Genomic DNA, 19,611 nt, shown 5'->3' with positions numbered 1-19,611 from the left:
TTTAAGCCGCTCTGAGACTCCTTTGGGTAGTGAAGGGCTATGGGGTAGAAATCCAATCTCCTCCTCCTCCTCCTCCTCCTCTTCTTCTTCTTCTTTAACTGTCTCAATAACTTTCTTTAACTTTTATTCAGAGTTATTTGTGTTATATGTAGGTTAAATGTAGGTCAAACCAGGAGACCAAGTGGGGCTGGTGATCTACCTCTGACCCCACCGCGATCTACTGGTAGATCACGATCTACCTGTTGGACATACCTGGTATAAGCAATTCATAGGTATTCTGAGTGGAAGAGGGCAGCCAGGAAAGTCAAATGACTCTCAATTTTTTTCTTTCAGATTAAGAGTCGTGACTTAGAATTAAAGCAGCCGCCATGGGGAACCAGCTGGCTGGTATTGCTCCTTCTCAGATTCTTTCGGTTGACAGCTATTTTTCAGACATCCACGACTTTGAATATGACAAAAGCCTGGGCAGTACTCGTTTCTTCAAAGTGGCTCGAGCCAAGCACAGAGAGGGCCTAGTGGTTGTGAAGGTGTTTGCCATTCAAGACCCAACACTACCGTTAACCAGCTACAAGCAAGAGTTGGAGGAACTGAAAATAAGGCTGCATTCTGCCCAAAACTGTCTTCCCTTTCAGAAGGCCACATTGTCTGAAAAAGCGGCTATGCTCTTCAGGCAGTACGTACGGGATAATCTCTATGACCGTATTAGCACGAGGCCATTTCTGAACAACATTGAGAAGAGGTGGATAGCCTTCCAGATCTTGACAGCGGTGGACCAAGCGCACAGATCTGGGGTCCGTCACGGGGATATCAAAACAGAAAACGTCATGGTAACCAGCTGGAATTGGGTCCTTCTAACAGATTTTGCAAGTTTTAAGCCAACCTACCTCCCTGAAGACAACCCTGCTGATTTCAATTATTTCTTTGACACATCACGGAGGCGAACTTGTTATATTGCCCCGGAGCGCTTTGTTGATGGCAGTGTGTTTGCGACAGAACTGGAAAATATGAGAGATCCATCCACTCCACTCGTAGACTTGGCCAATAGTAATCAACGAAGTAGGGGGGAATTGAAACGTGCAATGGACATCTTTTCTGCAGGTACTTGGGAGATCCAGTACCTTGTACGAGCTGTGCTGCTTTAGGAAATGAGTGGTAAAAATGTCAGTTGTTTTGCTTAAATTGGTTGAAAACTCTGTGGTTTCGCATAAGAAACATGGGCCTTCCTAATGCCAGCTACTAGGCAATCTTTGGTTTTTCTGCCATCGGCAAACAATGGTGTTCCTCTTAGTTGAGAAATCTCATAGTAACTGAAAGATGTGGAAACAGAGAATCTTAAAGCGTGTCCTGACTGGAGAAGCTTATTTATGGGGGAAGGGCCATGGCTCAATTGCAGAGCATCTGGTTTGCACGCAGAAGGTCCCAGGCATCTCCAGTTAAAAGGATCAGGCAGCAATCTGAAAGACCACCATGTGAGATCCTAGAGTCCCTGCCGGTCAGAATAGACACTACTGACCTCGATAAGCCAGTGGTCTGACTCAGTACAAGGCAGCTTCATGTGTTCATTTAATTATTCCTTCTCCAGAGTTCATGGTTCACGTTTCCTCATTCGGAGTTGAAGGATCTGTGCTCCTCTTGAGCTCAGAATTTCATGACTCGTCAGTGACCATCTCTGGGACCTTGATCAGGCTTTTTGCATTCATTTCCTCCTGTGGCTTATCATTTTTAAGGTTTTATTTCTTTTGAAACCTGCAGGCTTTATATGTTCATAGGTTGTACTTCAGACTGAAGGATCTTTCAGTTGCCTGGTCTCTCCTTTGCCTGCTTTAGAGTGCCGGATTCTGGTTCTTCATTGCAATCATTAGCTGAGTTGCTGATGACTTAAATTCAGACTATGGGGGTTGGAGGAAGCTGGAATACTACTTACCCATGTATTGGAAGAGGGCGTTTTATTTTTAGAATATGAAGAGCATTCAGTTACACATTACCCAGTGCAGTTTTGAAGTGGTGCAGTCTAGCAAAAACTGCAAAGTGTGATTCTTCTTTTACCTTCACTCTTAGATATGGAAGGGTCTTACCATAAGGAAAGAATTAAGGCTACCCAGATTTATGCAGATGAGACTGAAAAGTAGAGAACAGTGTGTTTAAAGGAAGCCTGCCAAACCCAGGCTGCTATTAGTACATTACAGCCATTTGGCTTTTGTGGCGTCTGTAGATTAATTAATTATCATTTGGCATTGTGTGTAGTATAGCCAGGACATCCTAAGATTGTCTGACAGTCTGAAGTTCTAGCGCTTTTAGTATTATGCACAGCTAGGTGGGGAGCTAGACTTGCTTTTTGGGCTGAGAGAGATCTGAAAGAGCTGTGATTGATCCAAGGCCACCCAGCTGGCTTCATGTGGAGGACTGCGGAACCGAACCCGGTTCTTCAGATTAAAGTCCTTTGCTCTTAACCACTACACCATGCTGGCTCTCTGCCCCTTTAGATACTATATGACTTTGTTGATTTTGGTTATGTATGGGCAATAGAAGATTCATGATTTTTAGGCACTTGTTTGGTATTTTCCAGGTTGTGTGATAGCTGAGCTCTTTACCGAAGGGGTACCTCTCTTTGATTTGTCGCAACTTCTGGCATATAGGAATGGCCCCTTTTCCCCTGAACAAGTGCTGAATAAAATTGAAGACCGAAGTATCAGAGAACTGGTAAATAACCCTGTTGTCATTATGCTGGCTTATTAAATGTCTGTTCCTCCTTAAGAAATAAAATTACTTTTTATTATCGCTCATTTTCCTTCTCTCAACTATTTTTGCTCCCTTCTGTCCGAAGGTTACCCAGATGATCCACCGTGATCCAGAAAAACGTTTAGCCGCTGAAGACTACTTGAAACAGCAACGGAACAATGCATTTCCTGAAATATTCTACACCTTCCTCCAGCCTTACATGGCACAGTTTGCCAAGGAAACCTTTGTGTCCGCCGATGAACGGATCCTCGTCATACGTAAAGATCTGGACAACATCATTCACAATCTCTGTGGGCACGACCAAACTGAAAAAGCAGAGGGGGAGACAAAGGAAAATGGACTGGTCATTTTGGTGTCTGTGATAACTTCATGCCTGCAGACCCTCAAATACTGTGATTCGAAACTGGCTGCTTTAGAGCTGATTCTTCAGTTGGCACCCCGGTTAAGCGTGGAAATCCTGCTGGATCGTATCACCCCTTACCTCTTGCATTTCAGCAATGACTCTGTGCCGAGGGTGAGGGCAGAAGCTGTTAGGACGCTGACAAAAGTCCTTGCTCTTGTCAAAGAGGTGCCACGCAATGATATCAATATCTACCCAGAATACATCTTACCAGGCATAGCACACTTGGCCCAGGATGAAGCTACAATTGTCCGACTGGCATATGCTGGTAAGAAATAAAGGGGGTGAGAAGCGAGAGGAGTTATTGCTTGAATGCTAGTATTTTCCAGCTGGGTTGTCCCAACATCATATAATTCCACTAAAGATGGCAGTTAAGTATATGGAATTGCAGATTCTTCCTCAGTGCTAAATCTCATTTTTCTGGTGCAATTTGGGATCTCTTGAATTTAAAACACAGCATTATGACTAAATTCAAGATTTTTCTGGTACAATTTGGGATCTCTTGAATTTAAAGCACAGCATTATGAATTGTCTAAATTCAAGATCTTGCTGGTATTTAACTTCTCTAGACGTGTGCTCTCCTACTGATGTCACAGACAGAAGAATTACTACAACGTCCAAGTCATCTACAAAGTGTTGTTTATTTGTTTAATTCATTTATACCCTACTTTTCCTCTCCAATGGGGACCCAAACTGACTTACAGCGTTCTCCCCTTCTCCATTTTACCTTCACAACAACCCTGTGAGGTGGATTAGGCTGTGAGTGTGTAACTGACCCAAAGTCATCCCTCAAGCTTCCATGGCAGAGTAGGAGTTTGAACCTGGTTCTCCCAGATCCATCCTAGTCCGACACTCTAGCCACTGCATTACTCTGGCTCTTTGGTTGTCTTGTCTTTCTGTGGCTTGGCAATACCTGATGTGTCATTGCATGAATGTGCTAAGGGATCCTCAGGTTCATACATTGTGTCTTCTCTTTACATACACCTCAGTAATGAAAGACTTCCCATTTTGTGTCAAAGCACAATTGGTATTGCATCTAAACCACAAAATGTAGTTTTCTGTGTTCCCTTTGGTATTCTAGTTTAGGCAGAGCAAACCATAGTTTTTTGTTATGCCCAAACCACAACTGGAACTAATCCAGCTACTTCAGTTCTTGGAGTTAGTCCAGTTAAAAACCTGAATATGGGAAATGAACCAGACAAGAAGGAAATAGATGGTGCACATCACACCACAGTGAAAATTATGATGTTAGTGAAGTTCCTTTCAATTTCTTTTATTCCTTTGTATAGGCAATTGAACTTAATGAGACTTAAGCATGGAAAAGTTTGGGCTGTTTGTGGTTTGGACATAGTGCCAAACTATAGTTTGCTGGGAAACTGGAAACCTTTATCTAGTGCTGTGAGCAGTAGGGACTACAAGCCCCAGAATCCTCCAGGTTTGTTTATGTGATGACAAACCATGGCTCTGAGACGTCTCGTTTTAACCAAGTATTCCATTGTATCATTTTATATTTGATTTCCTTCCTGACCTAGGTTTTGGCTGTAAAATCCCAGATGTAAGTAGAAATGTGCCTTATGTTTCCTGTATTGTGTGGCTGGCTGTTCATAGCAGGCTTTAAAATCATTACAGAGAATATAGCATTGTTGGCTGAAACTGCTCTGCGATTCCTAGAGCTAGTCCAGTTAAAAAACTTGAACATGGAGAATGAACCAAACAGCGAGGAAATGGATGATGCGTCTCACCCCAGTGAAAATTACGACACGGGTAATGTTCTTCCTCTCACATTCTTCTTTCTTTGTATGTTGAATTGGACTTAATGTGCTGTAGGCATGGTGGAGGTTGGGCTGTTAGTTTTCAAGGATGTGTTAATGGCTTGGATTCCAAGGAAACCCTGTGATGACATGTGTGATGGAGGGGCACTGTGCGCTTGCTAACACTTACTTCCATGGCACTCTTGCAGAACTTCAGGCCTTACATGAAATGGTCCAGCAGAAGGTTGTCACTTTGCTGAGTGACCCAGAAAATATTGTGAAACAGACCCTGATGGAAAATGGAATCACGCGGCTCTGTGTCTTCTTTGGACGTCAAAAAGCCAACGACGTTCTCCTATCTCATATGATCACCTTTCTGAATGATAAGAATGACTGGCATCTACGGGGAGCTTTTTTTGACAGCATAGTAGGTATGTGCTGGGCAGCATTCAGCATTTTTTTCATTATGGTAAATGAACGGGTTTTTTTAAAAAAAAATGGGGAATTGAGTGGTTTAAAGTTATTTTATGTGAATAACATTCTGTCTCGGTATGTGCTGGGCAACATTCAGCATTTTTTTCATTGTGGTAAATGAACAGGTTGTGGTTTTTTTTAAAAAAATGGGGAATTGAGTGGTTTAAGTTATTTTATGTGAATAACATTCTGTCTTTGAAGAGCAGAGAACTAAGCGGCTCCTCAGTGTCTAATCACAGCAGCTAATGAATCAATGCACTTGAGTGATGATCATAACTATGTAAGAATTGTCTTCCTAGGTCCAATCAGTAGTTCATCTAGTCCAGTACTCTTTCTCCAATGGCAGCCAGCAAGATGCTCCGGAAGCCTACCAGTGAGGCATGGTGGATCTAACCATCCTTAGTTTTTTGTCCCTGGCATGTAGTGATCAGAGGTTACAAGAAGGCTTGTTCTTTTCTTTCTTTTTTTTAAAGCTTCATTATAAAAGTACAGTTCTTTTGTAGCTTACAATCAAGAGAATACAAACAATCAAACGCCATAACATTATAACTTTAAAACACAAACAGTGGTCATATATTGACCAGAAATAAGAAAAAAAAAGTTAAACAAGTGCAGTAAACATTAATGTATAGAGATAGCTTACCAAGTCTAAATAATACTATTTAAAGAGCATAAAACGACTGACAGTTGGCTTAAATAATTTAAATATCCAAAGAGATAAGTAGAGAAGATCTCACAGTATTAATACATTGATCGGGTAGGAACAATGAAACAATTCGTTTTTAGAAATAAATTCTATTACAGGGAACCACATCTTGACAAAATGTGATATATAAGGACTATCATCGCTTTGCAATTGTTGTTATAGTAGCTTTTCCATTGTATAAAAATCCCAGATTCGTTGGTACCAGGGCTATTTTTGGGCAGAGTTGGCCACGCCCACTACAGCCAAAACCTCTGTGTGCGTGGCTACAGAGGAAAGGCCTGGAGAGCAACCCCCTCTGGTGACTCTCCCGCTGGTGACTCGGAGGCAGGTGGTCCAGGGGAGCCCCTGGAATGATCGTGGAGGCATTTAAATCCCTCCCTGTGCCTTCCCCCGCCTGTCCAAGGGCCGGCTTGCCTGGGCTGCCTGCAGCCGTGGGGTGCCTGGGCAAGTCAAGGGAAGGCAGTTTAAACTGCCTCCCCTTCCCTCCAAGGGGGGGGGGCTTACCTGGGTTCCCCACAGCCACGTGGTGCCTGGGCAAGCCAAGGGAAGGCATTCAGGGTGTGGCTTAATGTGCTGTGCTGTCAGGGGTGTGGCCTATTATGCTAATGAGTTCATGCTGGGCTTTTTCTACAAAAAAAGCCCTGGTTGGTACCAAGCTGAAATAAATGGAGATTTATCATTTGCCATGGTGCTGTGTCTAACTAAGGGAATCGTAGAAGAATTCCAAAGATTCAAGAGCATTAGTTCAGGGGTGCAAGGGACTGAGTAGCCTGTAATATGATGTATATGAGAATGAATAGATTGCCAGAAACGCTTAATACAGGAGCAGGTCCACCAGTTGTGAAAGTAAGAGCCCCACTCACCACATCCTTTCCAGCAACTGGATTGTTTGTTAGGGTCAATAGGATGCATTTTTGATGTGAGATGCCATCTGGAGGTAAGTTTAAAAGCCTGAGTGTGTAGACTTGTAGATTTTATTATTTGATTTATATACCATCCTCCCCAAATGGGCTCAGGGTGGTATACAACAATTAAAACAATACAATTAAAATAATGTTAAAATAACAATTTGCACAGAATAGTATCATAAAATACCATGTAAAAGTGGAGAGACCAGATGCTAAATCAGGTCCGGTGTCTAATCAGATGTCCAATTGGGTCCAGACCACTGATGGATAATTGGGCAAAAGCTGGGGTGGGGGGGAACGTCCGCTGCCTCAACCAAAAACTCGTTGGAAGAGCTCCATCTCGCAGGCCTTGTGGAACTGCAATAAGTCCCAGAGGGCCCTGATCTCTTAGGGGAGCTCATTCCATCAGGCGGCGGGGGGGGAGGCAGGACTGAATAGGTCTTGGCCCTGGTTGAGGCTAATCGGACAGCCATGGGGCCGGGGACCACTAGGAGATGTTGATTTGTAGACCTCAGTGCCCTCTGGGGCTCATATGGGAATAGGTGGTCTCGTAGGTATGCTGGCCCCTGGCCATATAGGGCTTTGAAATGGATCTGGAATTCAATAGGCAGCCGGTGGAGTTCACGCAGCACCGGGTGGATAGAAGCCCGCGTAGGCACCGCTGTCAACACCCGTGCTGCCACATTCTGCCCTAGCTGCAACTTCCGGAGCAGAGTCAAGGGGGAGCCCCATGTAGAGAGAGTTACGATAATCCAGCCTGGAAGTGACCATTGCATGGGTCGCTGTAGCTAGGTCTCGGGGAGTGAAATATGGGGCTAACTGCCTCCTCTGCCTCAGACAGAAAAAGACAGACCTGGCAGTGGCGGTGACCGGGGTCTCCATGGAGAGGGAGGCATCCAGGAACACCCCCAGACTCTCCACCCCTGATGTCGGCACCAGTGGAGCCCCATTGAAGGTTGGGAGCCTGATCCCCTGACCCAGTCCCCCACGGCACAGGTACAGGACCTCCGTCTTAGATGTATTTAACTTCAGTCGGCTCTGTTGTAACCATCCAGCCACAGCCTGTAGCGCCTCGTCCAGGTGTCCTGGGGCTGTGTCCGGGCGGCCGTTCATCAGTAGATAGAACTGGGTGTCATCTGCATACTGGTGACAACCCAGCCCATATCTTTGGATAATCTGGGTGAGGGGTGCATCTAGATATTGAACAACATGGGGGAGAGAATTGCTCCCTGCGGAACACCACATTCCAGTGGATGCCACTGGGATAACTCCCCCCCCCCAAGTGCCACTCTCTGTCCCCGACCGTGGAGGAAGGAGGCCAGTGACTGCAAGGCAAGCCCCGGTATCCCGGTGTCAGCAAGGCGGTGGGTTAACATCTCATGGTCAACCATATCAAACGCTGTCGATAGGTCGAGAAGAATTAGCAGCGCCGATCCAACTTGATGTGGAAGTAAAAGTGAGTGAGTGCCATATTTTGGACTACTGAGCGTCTGTTAGGGCGTGACCCAGATCCTTATGCCAAGAGTGTACGTAAGAGGGCCTCTGCGGAACCTCCAGGGCAAGGAGAATTTTATATAACGCTTCTGTTCTAATGGCAATGAATAATCTCCCCTTCATGAACATATGGCAGTCATTAGAGGCTTCTGTGCTTTTGTCCATCACGTCATCTTGTGGCACTGAATTCCATGTGTTAATTGTGACATAGACATGCCTCCTCCTGTACTGTCCAAGGTGCCAGTTAAGATCATCTTCCAGAGTCTTGCTGCCTGTGCCCACACCTGCAGAGGCAAGGCAGGGGGAGATCCCAGATGGGCTTTTTTCCAGTGGTGAAATTTCATGTCTGGGATGCCATCCCCCCTTCAGGCTCATCTGGCACCTGCCCTCCTGTCCTTTAGGGACAAGGCCAACACTATTTTTTTAAGACAGACTTTTAATTAAAAGTGTTCCATCTTTTCTAGCAGTTTTTATGATCTGCTTCTAGCCTGGGCTCTGTCTCATGAACATCATTGTCAGCTGCTGAATGTTGTTGTGTGCTGTTTTTAATGGCTTGTTTTTATCCTGTGGTTATGTGATTTTCATTGCACTTTTTTATTTGTGAGCTTTCCCAAGCAGGTGTGGGGAGAGGCAAACATACGCATTTTCTAAATAAATAAACATTGTTCTAAATAACTAAACTTGGGCAACCTGGTCTGGAGTTTTGCTTGTTCTTAAGTGAAGCCTACTGTTCTTAAGTGAAGCCTACTCATTAGCATAATAGGCCACACCCAACAGCAGAAACTTATTAGCATATTAGGCCACACCCCCATGCCTTCCCTTGGCTTGCCTGGGTGCCCCGTGGCTGTGGGAAGCCTGAGCAAACCCCCCCTTGAAGGGAAGGGAAGGCAGTTTAAACTGCCTTCCCTTGGCTTTCTGAGCACCCCATGGCTGTGGGGAGCCCGGGCTAGCTGGCCCTTCTACAGGCCAGGGAAGGCACGGGGAGGCATTTAAATGCTAGGTCTCGGGGCATTTAAATGCCTCCCCGGTCCTTCCAGGGCCACCCTGGCCTGCCCGGCTCCGAGTCGCTGGGGGGGGGTTGCTCCCCAGGCCTTCCCTCTGTAGCCACACATGCAGAGGTTTTGGCTGTAGTGGGCGTGGCCAACTCTGAAGCCAGCCGGAACACTCTTCCTGTGCGTTCCCGCCCCTAAATAGCCCTGCTACTGATGAACTACTTCTCAGGACACCATAGTGGCTCTGTCTGTGATTCTGAAGTCTTTTGAGTTGGCCTGGCTTTTAGAAATAGTAATATGTGTTCATTCTGCCTGATTTTCAGGTGTTGCAGCTTACGTTGGCTGGCAAAGCTCTTCGATCCTAAAGCCACTGCTCCAGCAAGGGCTCAGCGATGCTGAAGAGTTCGTCATCTACAAAGCCCTCAATGCGCTTACCTGTATGTGCCAATTAGGTCTTCTGCAGAAACCACACATCTATGAATTTGCCTGTGATATTGGTAAGCCACCGTTCTTGGATGCAATTAGCTGTTTTTGAATGGCCAGTGTTGTTTGCCTACCTTAGACTCCATTCCCAGGTTTTTTGGATAAAATGGTGGAGAGCAATGTTCCCTCTAAGCTGTGGAGTCTGGTGAGCAAAAATTCTCCTCGGTGAGCTACTGGCATTAAAGTTGTGAGCGAGCGATTTGGCTACTGCATGAATTAGTTTGCTCTGGAGCCATCCTTCCTGTGCGAAGACAGAAATGTGTGAGCCGGAGGCTAAAAAACGGTGAGCTAGCTCACACTAACTCAGCTTAGAGGGAACACTGGCCTGGAGAGGAGGACAATGGAATACTCTTTGGGTCCCCATTGCAGAGCAAAGCAGGGAGAGAATTCTGGACGATATTTTATACTTTCATCAAATGAACAGCACCCATTTGGTCTGAAGTGTGTGCATGTCTTTTTGAACCTTCACAGCTCCTGTCTCTCCAGTTTGAATTGTGTGAGTGAATGAGTGTACAGTGTACAGTGACACCTGTGAAAACCTGGCTCTCTTTCTTACTTCCCCAGCTCCGTTCCTCTGCCATCCTAATCTCTGGATACGCTACGGAGCTGTTGGGTTTATAACTGTCGTAGCGCAGCGTTTGAATATTGCCGATGTTTATTGCAAACTTATGCCTTACCTGCATCCTTTCATCACTCAGCCAATCATCCAGGTAAAGTGTCAGCTGCACGTGTACCTTTCATCCATTTGGAGATGCAGGGTGTAAGAGACTTGAAGGTGACTTGGCTCCACTTCTTGCCTTGACTCTAAGAGCTGTGTTCCATACAGGGCTTCGGCCATCTCCATAGCAAGTCCTCCTGCTCCACGCAGTAAAGAAATACATACCCCAGAGATGTCATGAACTGAGCTTGCTTGCCTCTACCCCACGTCTTTGGCTTCTGCCCGCAAAGGTGTGGAAAGTCACAGCATAGTGCCACTTCTAAGTGTTCCTGTAGGAATAAGGAAGGTACCCCACCGTAATGTTATTTCCTGTGGTGTCCCTATTATCATCGTAATGAGAGCCAGTGGGGTGTAATGGTTAGGGTGTTGAACTAGGAGACCCAGGTTCACACCCCGACTTTTACCACAGAAGTCCACTGGGTGACCTTGGGTCTGTCCTACACACGCAGACTGGCCTGCCTCACAGGGTTGTTGTTGTGGGAGAATGGAGGTGGGGAGAACAGTATTCTAAGCTGCTTTGAGACCCAACTGGGGAGGAAAGTGGGATGTAAATAAATAAATGCACCATCAAATGTAGGCATGCACAATATGCAACCTGGTTTTCTCACACCGCGCCTCAGTTTTATTACAGACAAACTCGCATCATCTAGATGCTTTGGTGCAATGAACTGGTTGCTGCTGGAGCAAATGATGCCATGCCAGAAATGTTTGAGGTCTTTTTTACTATAACAATCCAGGTAGTTCGCTCTCAGATTCAGTTGTAGTGGTTAGACTACGATCGGGGAGAATAGATCCCCACTCCGCCGTGGAAGCTTGCTGGGTGACCACATCCTCAGCCTGACTTACCTCAGAGGGTTGTGTGAGGATAAAATGGTGGAGAGGAGAATATTTTAAGCTGGCCTAAACGCCATGGAAGAAAGGCAGGATCAAAATTTACTGAGTAAATAAGTAATGATTAACGAGGAATAACAATGAACTACCTCATAGGATCATTGTTAAGAAAAAATAGTAATGAGTGTAAGGTAAAAGGTAAAGGTAAATGTAAAGGTTCCCTTGCTCGAAAGCCAGTCGAATCCGAATCTAGGGTTGCGGTACTCATCTCCGTTTCCAAGCCGAAGAGCCAGCGCTGTCCGAAGACGTTTCCGTGGTCATGTGGCTGGCATGACTAAACACCGAGGCGTATGGAACGCTGTTACCTTCCCACCAAAGTGGTACCTATTTATCTACTTGCAATTTCTTGCTTTCGAACTGCTAGGTTGGCAGGAGCTGGAACTAGAGACGGGAGCTCACTCCGTCAAGTGGCACACTCGGGTCTCGAACTGCCGAACTACCGACCTTCCACAGCCTGCAGTTCAGCGTCTTAATCACTTGAGCCACCACAGCTCCGCTACTTCAGAGGGTTGTGTGAGGATAAAATGGTGGAGAGGAGAATATTTTAAGCTGGCCTAAGCTCCATGGAAGAAAGGCAGGATCAAAATTTACTGAATAAATAAGTAATGATTAAAGAGGAATAACAATGGACTACCTCATGGGATCGTTGTTAAGAAAAAATAGTAATGAGTGTAAAGCATGTTGCAAATTAAAAAGCACGATATCAACAAGAGTAGTTGAATGTCATCTAAAATAGTCATTTAAAACTAGTTTGACTGGGAAGAGGGTTCTTAAAGTTATAACTACTTTATTATTTTCGAAGCTTGATAGCACTTTTGAGAATATGGTCTTCTTTGGAACCCGCCATTAAGGTCAGTAACTCGGGCTGCAGTCTTAAGCATACTCACAAGGGAGTTGAGTTGAGGAACTTAATAGTATTTACTTCCCAGTACACATTCTTAAGTTTTTGCAGTAGCCCCCTATGAACAAGGTGACCTGAAACCCTTTCACAATATTCCTAAATTGTGCATCCGTGTGATCACTTAACGTCTTCCTTTCCCTGACTTGCAGATTGATAAAGAAATAGTTCTGCTGAGCGTCCTCAAAGAACCTGTCAGCCGTTCCATATTTGATTATGCTCTGAGATCAAAGGACATAGGAAGCCTTTTCCGAACTCTGCAGCTTCGTCAGAAGAAGAGGAATGGCACCCTGCCCGACTGCCCCCCTCCTGAAGATCCAGCAATTGCACAGCTGCTAAAGAAGCTACTCTCCCAGGTAATGACGTAGGGGTATCATAGCAGTGCCTGAGAATGCGTGATCAGGCGGAAGGCCACATTGTTCTGCCAGCTGTACCACAGTGAAGTATATGCACAGCACACAACACCTTGGGTCATTCTCCTGCATAGTGCCATTTGAAGTTAACGAGGGCTTCAGTGGAAGAACATTCCCACGTTACTCTTGTTCTGTAAAACAGTTGTATGTGCAAACTGGTTCTGTTGAAGTGTGGGTCAGATTTTCTACCTGTACAGGTTAGGGCAAGGGTGACGAGGAACTTCGAGTTGGATTCTTTCAGCGGTGGAAATTAAGAGCTGATCCAGATACTAGATTTGCAACAGGAACCAGAGTCCTTGTGATGAGAGCCATCCCTGCCATATCATCCAGTAGAATTTGCCATGTAATTCAGAGCCATCGTGTAGTGCATTTTCTCACCTTCATTTTTATTGGGCAAAGGCAAGCACTTCCTGCAGCTTGTTGGATGGACCTTCATTTTTATTGCCAGCCAAGAATTGTAAATTCTCTCACTTGGTGATGTCTACTGGACAGCATGCCTATGCTGTGAGAAATTTACCATGTGACATCAATCTCCATGGAGATATAATCTCTAGACTGGGGGGGGGGATTACAATTTTTATCCCAACCTTCTTTCAAAAAGCTCAGGCTAGTATATGTGCCCCCAACCCTTATCTTCACAACAAACCTGTGAGATGTGCTCGGCTGAGAGATAGTGACTTTCTTTAGGTCATCTAGTGAAATCTGGGGCTGAATGGAGGTTTGACATTTTAACCAAGGATTAAAGGCTTATTTACTGATTAAAGCTTGAAATCTAAAAATTGTGATAGCTTGTGATACTGTAATTATTGTGAGATAGCTGTGAAAACATAACCCGAGTCTTTTTCTAGAAAGATTCAAGCATATAACTCCTTTACCATTTAATACTGGACAAAAGTATGCTAGACTATACATTTTTTTATTTAGAAGATTTATATTCCACCTTTTTAGAAAACCTGGTTGAGGAGGCTTACGAAGTAAAACATGATAAAATTATAAAATAGTGTTAAAATGAACAAACTGTACAAAACCTACCCATAAAAACACAGCATAATAATCAGCATAAAACATCTAGCACCTTAAAATGATCCTCTGGTAGAAGCAGACTATAAGAACAGATTTAAAACATCAAACCCCTTCAATAAAGCCCTGGGTAAAAATAAGTAAGGAGCTGCTGTGGGTCAAGTGGTTAAGACGCTGAACTGCAGGCTGTGGAAGGTCGTTAGTTCGGCAGTTCGAGACCCGGGTGCCGCAAGACGGAGTGAGCTCCCGTCTCTAGTTCCAGCTCCTGCCAACCTAGCAGTTCGAAAGCAAGAAATTGCGTGTAGATAAATAGGTACCACTTCAGTGGGAAGGTAACAGCATTCCGTGCGCCTTGGTGTCTAGTCATGCCGGCCACATGACCACGGAAATGTCTTCGGACAGCGCTGGCTCTTCAGCTTGGAAATGGCTCGGATTCAACTGGCTTTCGAGCAAGGGAACCTTTACCTTTACTTAAAAATAAGTATTTTGGCTTGGCCCCTGAAAGAGAGTAGAGTAAGTGCCAGAGAAGCCTGAAGGGGAAGGGTATCCCACAGATGAGGTGCCCCCACTGAATAAGTTCGGTCTCTAAGTACCAACTGCTTCACTTCTGCAGGGCTTTGTGAGGAAGATCTTAACTGGTGCACTGGGTATTATGGGAGGAGATGGATGCTTGATCACCAGTCCCAACTGTCCTCTGAGGTGGGTTAGAATACCTGAGATAGAGAGCAATCTTAAGCGGGTCTACACAGGATCCTATTGAAGTCTACTCAGTGGGGCTCACTCTGGGAGAGTGTTCTTAAGACTGCACTGATGATAGCTTGCCAGCAGTCATGGAGTGAGTTTCATGGCCATGCAGGGATTTAAAACTCCATGGGTCACACATTATTCTAGTTAGTGGTAGTTAACATTTTTAATTTTAACTTCTCATTCAGTAAGGACTCTTTTACTTGAAGAAAGTGAAATCTGCCTGATGATTCAAGGCTGTTCCATTCTGGATGAGTGAGAAACCCATGCCAGCTGTGATCATTTAAAAAGAGTGTACTGACTCACTATGCCAACCGTGGCTGAACAGTCCACAGAGTAACCATTTAAACGTAACATTTACATCTGGGCTGTGCCGACCATGCACAGCATTCTGTGCTTCCCCCATCTCAATAAGCGCTTGATTTCAACAAGCAGTCTTGGGTTTTGTTTTGTGATAGGGGATGACGGACGAAGAAGAAGACAAGCTGCTGGCCTTAAGAGACTTCATGTTGAAATCCAACAAAGCGAAGGCGAACATCGTGGACCAGAGCCACCTCCACGACAGCACCCAGAAAGGAGTGATTGACTTGGCCGCTCTGGGTATAACGGGGAGACAAGTTGATCTGGTCAAAATGAAGCAGGAGTCTGATGACAAACGTGGTTAGTACAGAACTGCGGTTCATGTCCTCTTGCTCTGTTATGGTCTCTTTTGAAGATGTAAAACAACATTTCACTAGCCATACTGTGTGTCCACCCATTCCCTATCTGTAGGAATGCCTGCTTACTTTTTACTTTGCAGATTAAAGAGGGAACTCACACGACAGAGAGAATGTTCAAAGTATGCATCGCAACTAAATTTGTTCACTTATTCAGCTGAGAGTGATAAGAAATGAAGTGATCTACTTGTGTGCTGTGAACCTGCCCTTAGGCAGGATAGCTACAACATCAAGGGATGAATTGCATGACCTACTTGTGTGCTGTGAGAACCTGCCCTTAGGCAGGACAGCTACAACATCAAGGGATGAATTGCATGCGAGAATGAGCCACTGGAAATCATACCTTAGATGGAAGTTTTGTATCAATTCAAAGACCTTTTTTCAGATGTTCAACTATAAGTGAATCAACCTTCAGTTTTACGGGAGCTGGCATGATGTAGTGGTTAAGAGCAGTGGACTCTAATCTGGAGAACTGGGTTTGATTCCCAACTCTTCCATGTGAAGCCTGCTGGTTGACCTCCAGCCAGTCACAGTTCTCTCAGCCCCACCTACCTCACAAGGTGCCTGTTGTGGGGAGAAGAAGGGAAGGCGATTGTAAGCCACTTTGAGACTCCTAAGGGTAGAGAAAATCAAGGTACCAAAAAACCCGATTCCTCTTCTATGGGTGGAAGACAAAGCTATCATATTAAACATGGCTGTCTCTCATGGCCTCCAGTAATGTTTCCCTAACCACTGAATCCACTTTCTGATACTACACCAGACCTTACCAATTATACAGATGCATGCAAAACAGGAAAATATACATGTTTTGTTTTGTGTAACTGTATAGTTTGTTTATGACCACAAATTATCAACCCATGAAAATGCCTGTGTACCTGACAAAATGCATTGCTATACCATGTCAATACAAAAATACAGCAGTATTGTATTTTACAGTATTACTTAAAGACTAGATTTTAAAGCTATAAGGACACAATAAGTATGAACGACTAAGCGCAAGATACTGCCCAGTCGAACAGTACTGCTCTACATTTTTCTTTTGCAAATAATGATCCTCTTTGAATGTAATTAGTCCAGTATATTGTGGCTTTTGGACCTGAAATGGAATCTCCAAAACAAATGCCTTTTTCCGAACTAGCTTGCTTGTGCATACAGTTGTTGTTTTGCTGCCTTGTTGGAGACAGGATCCTGTTTCATACGAGCAGTAATCTTCCCTTTGTCAAATTATTTATCTGTTTTACCTTAAATGCTGAGTCTAGCTTAATGCTAAGAACACAGATCACACTGTTTATCCGCTCTCTCTCTGCAAAGACTGGCTGATGACATAAATGATCCGTAGAGGTTTAAGATGAAGATTATTTACACTGCAGTCCTGAACAGAGCTACAGCTTCATGACCCACTGACTTCAATGGACTTAGAAGGGTATAACTCTGCTTAGATATGCTCTATAAGGCTGGTGATGGACTGCTCTCTTTACACCAGTTGTTTTTTATCAGCTGATTTAAATCAACTCTCAATTCCCCCCCCCCCCCCCGGATCAACATGATACTATACTATATCAATATGAGTAACTCGGTCTTTGCTTACACTGCTAAAGGTCACGACTGCTCTTGAAGATTTGTTACAATAACTCATGTGCAGCCTTCTTATAATCCTTTTTTTGGGCCTCGTTGACTTTTAGCTAGAAAGCATGTAAAGCAAGATTCCAATGTAAACGAAGAATGGAAGAGTATGTTTGGCTCTTTGGAACCTTCTAATATCCCCCAGCCAATGAGCAAAGGACACAGCCAAGCCACAGAGCAAGAGATTGCCCAGCCCAACAAACCTCTCCGATCAGAGTCTTCAGCTGGCATTTGTGCGCCTTTGTCATCCTCTCCGCAGGTATTTTCTAGGCATGTTTTTTATTTGCATTATACCCAGTCCTTAGTAAAGAAGTAGGAGCCAATAGGTGTGTGATCAACATATAGGGATATCTTTCTGACTCACTAATCGATCATCTTTTGTAATGGCTGTGTAAAAACAAGATCCATTTTGTACCTGATCAGCTGTCTGAGGTCCCCCCTCCCATGTCAGGTCACCTTCTGAACCAGATGTTGTGGAGTAAATTGGATGTTGAAGTGGATGGAGAGTCAGCCAGCGCTGGCGAGATCTGGAACTCCCAGTTCATCTAAATCTTAATGTGAACTGTGTCATTCCTCTTTGGGAGTGTAGCTACAAGACCTTGCTTTAGGTGGAAACGGGTAATTTGTATTCAGAACGCCATCTCTGAAATATTAACCTCTGAACCTCAATCAGAAGTGGCCTTTCAATAGCAATTGTATTTTTATTTTTACCCCCTTCTCCAAGGGGGAATTTGAACCCTGGTCTCCCAAGTCTAACGTTTGTGTGTGTGTAAAATGCCGACTTATGGTGACCCCAGCAAAGGGCAGGTGGGTTACCATTGCCTTCCTCTGAACAGTCTTCTTTGGTGGTCTCCCTTCCAAGTACTGACCCCCCCCTTCCCCTCGCTTCCGAGGTCTAATGGGGGCCAGTCTGCACCATGCCGCCTTCCCTCCAAGTCTAACATGTTAACTACTGTATCACACTGGTCTCCATGCAGCATAGTAATTACAACTCTTGTGATGCTTTGGGTTTTTTTTTTACTGCTTAAAGTTTATTAACAACAGAAAGAGAGAAATAATGAACTTTTAAAAAATCAGTGGGCTTGGGACCGCATGGTAAGTTGTGTGACATTATGATTTATGGGTTTCAGGCAGCGGATGGCACTGTTGCCTCAGACAGGAAACCAACCATACAAGTTTTGAGCAGCATAGCTTCCCCCTCCACGTACCAGCTGCGCATCACGACATGTAAAACGGAGCTTCAGCAGCTCATCCAGCAGAAGCGAGAGCAATGCAATGCTGAAAGGCTTGCCAAGCAGATGATGGAGAATGCAGAATGGGAGAGCTTCGTAAAAGTCTTGCCAAGAAGATGATGAAGAATGCAGAATGGGAGAGCAAGCCACCCCCGCCAGGTGATTCTCCACACTCCTTTGGGGAAAGCCCAGTCCTGTTACGAGGGGGAAGACCTGAAAAGGCACTTTTGGTCCTGTTGATGTGAAGGTCTACCCATGGGGAGTGTGAATTATGAGGAGCCCTCTTAGCTGAATTTGCACACTCCCGCTATAGTACTGCTAGTACTGATGCTTTATTGTCCTTTAATACTTAGGGTCTTTTAGGGGAAGAGTATATGAATTTGATTTAGGAACTCTATGTGATTCAGGATGTGTGACTGCACAAGAAATTAAAAAACACTGACCTTATGGCATCTGGAGTTGGCAATTGAATGAATTTCTTGCAGTGTTTCCAGCTCACTGTTTTAGACGAGGCAGTTCAGACATGGACACTTAAAACTGTTTTGAGAATGCTGCTGGTTGATAATAGGAAGGGGCCAGGCAGTGAGTCTTTGGGCTCATTGGCTGATGGATATAAAAAATTGAGCTCAAAAACTGCAGGGGACTACTGGCCTCAGCTCCTGCCAGCCTAGCCGTTTGAAAGTAAGAAATTGCAAGTAGATGAATAGGTACCACTTCAGTGGGAAGGTAACAGCGTTCCGTGCACCTCGGTGTTTAGTCATGCTGGCCACATGACCATGGAGAAGTCTTTGGACAGCGCTGGCTCTTCGGCTTGGAAACACCCCCTAGGGTCGGAGTCGACTAGCTTTCGAGCAAAGGAAACCTTTACCTTTAACTTACTGGGGTGAGAGAGAAGAAAAAAGCATCAAGAGATTGCTTTTAATGTGTCACAGCAGCCAAAGTCAGGCAGGAAATGTGGCTTTTACTGATGGCCTGTCCACATGTCATTTTGGGGTGTAAAAAGATGCACACACCTGATCAAAGCAAGCATGCGTTAAGGATCATAACAACAGCTGAAAAAGTGTGTGTGTTCTATTCCTGATGCGTTTGTCAGGAGACCAATGTATGTATTGGCTTTCTTGCATCTATTAGGGCTACTCATCAGGACATTTTGAATGGTGGAATATGTGGGGCTTTTGGAATTTTGAGAGATTGTCCATAATTAATATGGCTTTCAAGTGCATCTGTTTATTAACAGCAAACCTTCTATCTGTGAGTTTTAAGAGAGGCAGTTGATAGCTCTTTTTAACTTATATATACCATTTTGACTATAGTCCTGCTTCTCATTTGTCACATTATCTCACCTGACATTCCTCGAAACAAACCATAGGCAAGATTTTGACCCACTTGAGACTCTACTTCATATTTGT

The 19,611-nt window shown here is 44.6% G+C and overlaps 1 protein-coding gene across 1 annotated transcript in view; it reads left to right on the top strand.

Moving 5' to 3' along the window:
• The window catches only part of PIK3R4 (phosphoinositide-3-kinase regulatory subunit 4), a 32,947-nt gene that overhangs the window by 3,841 nt on the left and 9,495 nt on the right, over nt 1-19,611 (top strand). The window contains exons 2-13 of the mRNA XM_015425826.1: nt 334-1,098; nt 2,567-2,700; nt 2,825-3,407; nt 4,769-4,903; nt 5,100-5,321; nt 9,788-9,961; nt 10,512-10,657; nt 12,607-12,810; nt 15,090-15,291; nt 17,030-17,229; nt 18,101-18,298; nt 19,440-19,453. Of these exons, the coding sequence (XP_015281312.1) occupies nt 369-1,098; nt 2,567-2,700; nt 2,825-3,407; nt 4,769-4,903; nt 5,100-5,321; nt 9,788-9,961; nt 10,512-10,657; nt 12,607-12,810; nt 15,090-15,291; nt 17,030-17,229; nt 18,101-18,298; nt 19,440-19,453 (2,942 nt within the window). The 5' untranslated portion in view covers nt 334-368. The remainder of the gene's footprint in view (nt 1-333; nt 1,099-2,566; nt 2,701-2,824; nt 3,408-4,768; nt 4,904-5,099; nt 5,322-9,787; nt 9,962-10,511; nt 10,658-12,606; nt 12,811-15,089; nt 15,292-17,029; nt 17,230-18,100; nt 18,299-19,439; nt 19,454-19,611) is intronic.

The sequence above is a fragment of the Gekko japonicus genome, unplaced genomic scaffold, assembly GCF_001447785.1.
Source record: "Gekko japonicus isolate JY-2015 unplaced genomic scaffold, Gekko_japonicus_V1.1 scaffold2183, whole genome shotgun sequence".
Lineage (NCBI taxonomy): Eukaryota > Metazoa > Chordata > Lepidosauria > Squamata > Gekkonidae > Gekko > Gekko japonicus.
This window is presented reverse-complemented; position numbering and strand designations above follow the sequence as displayed.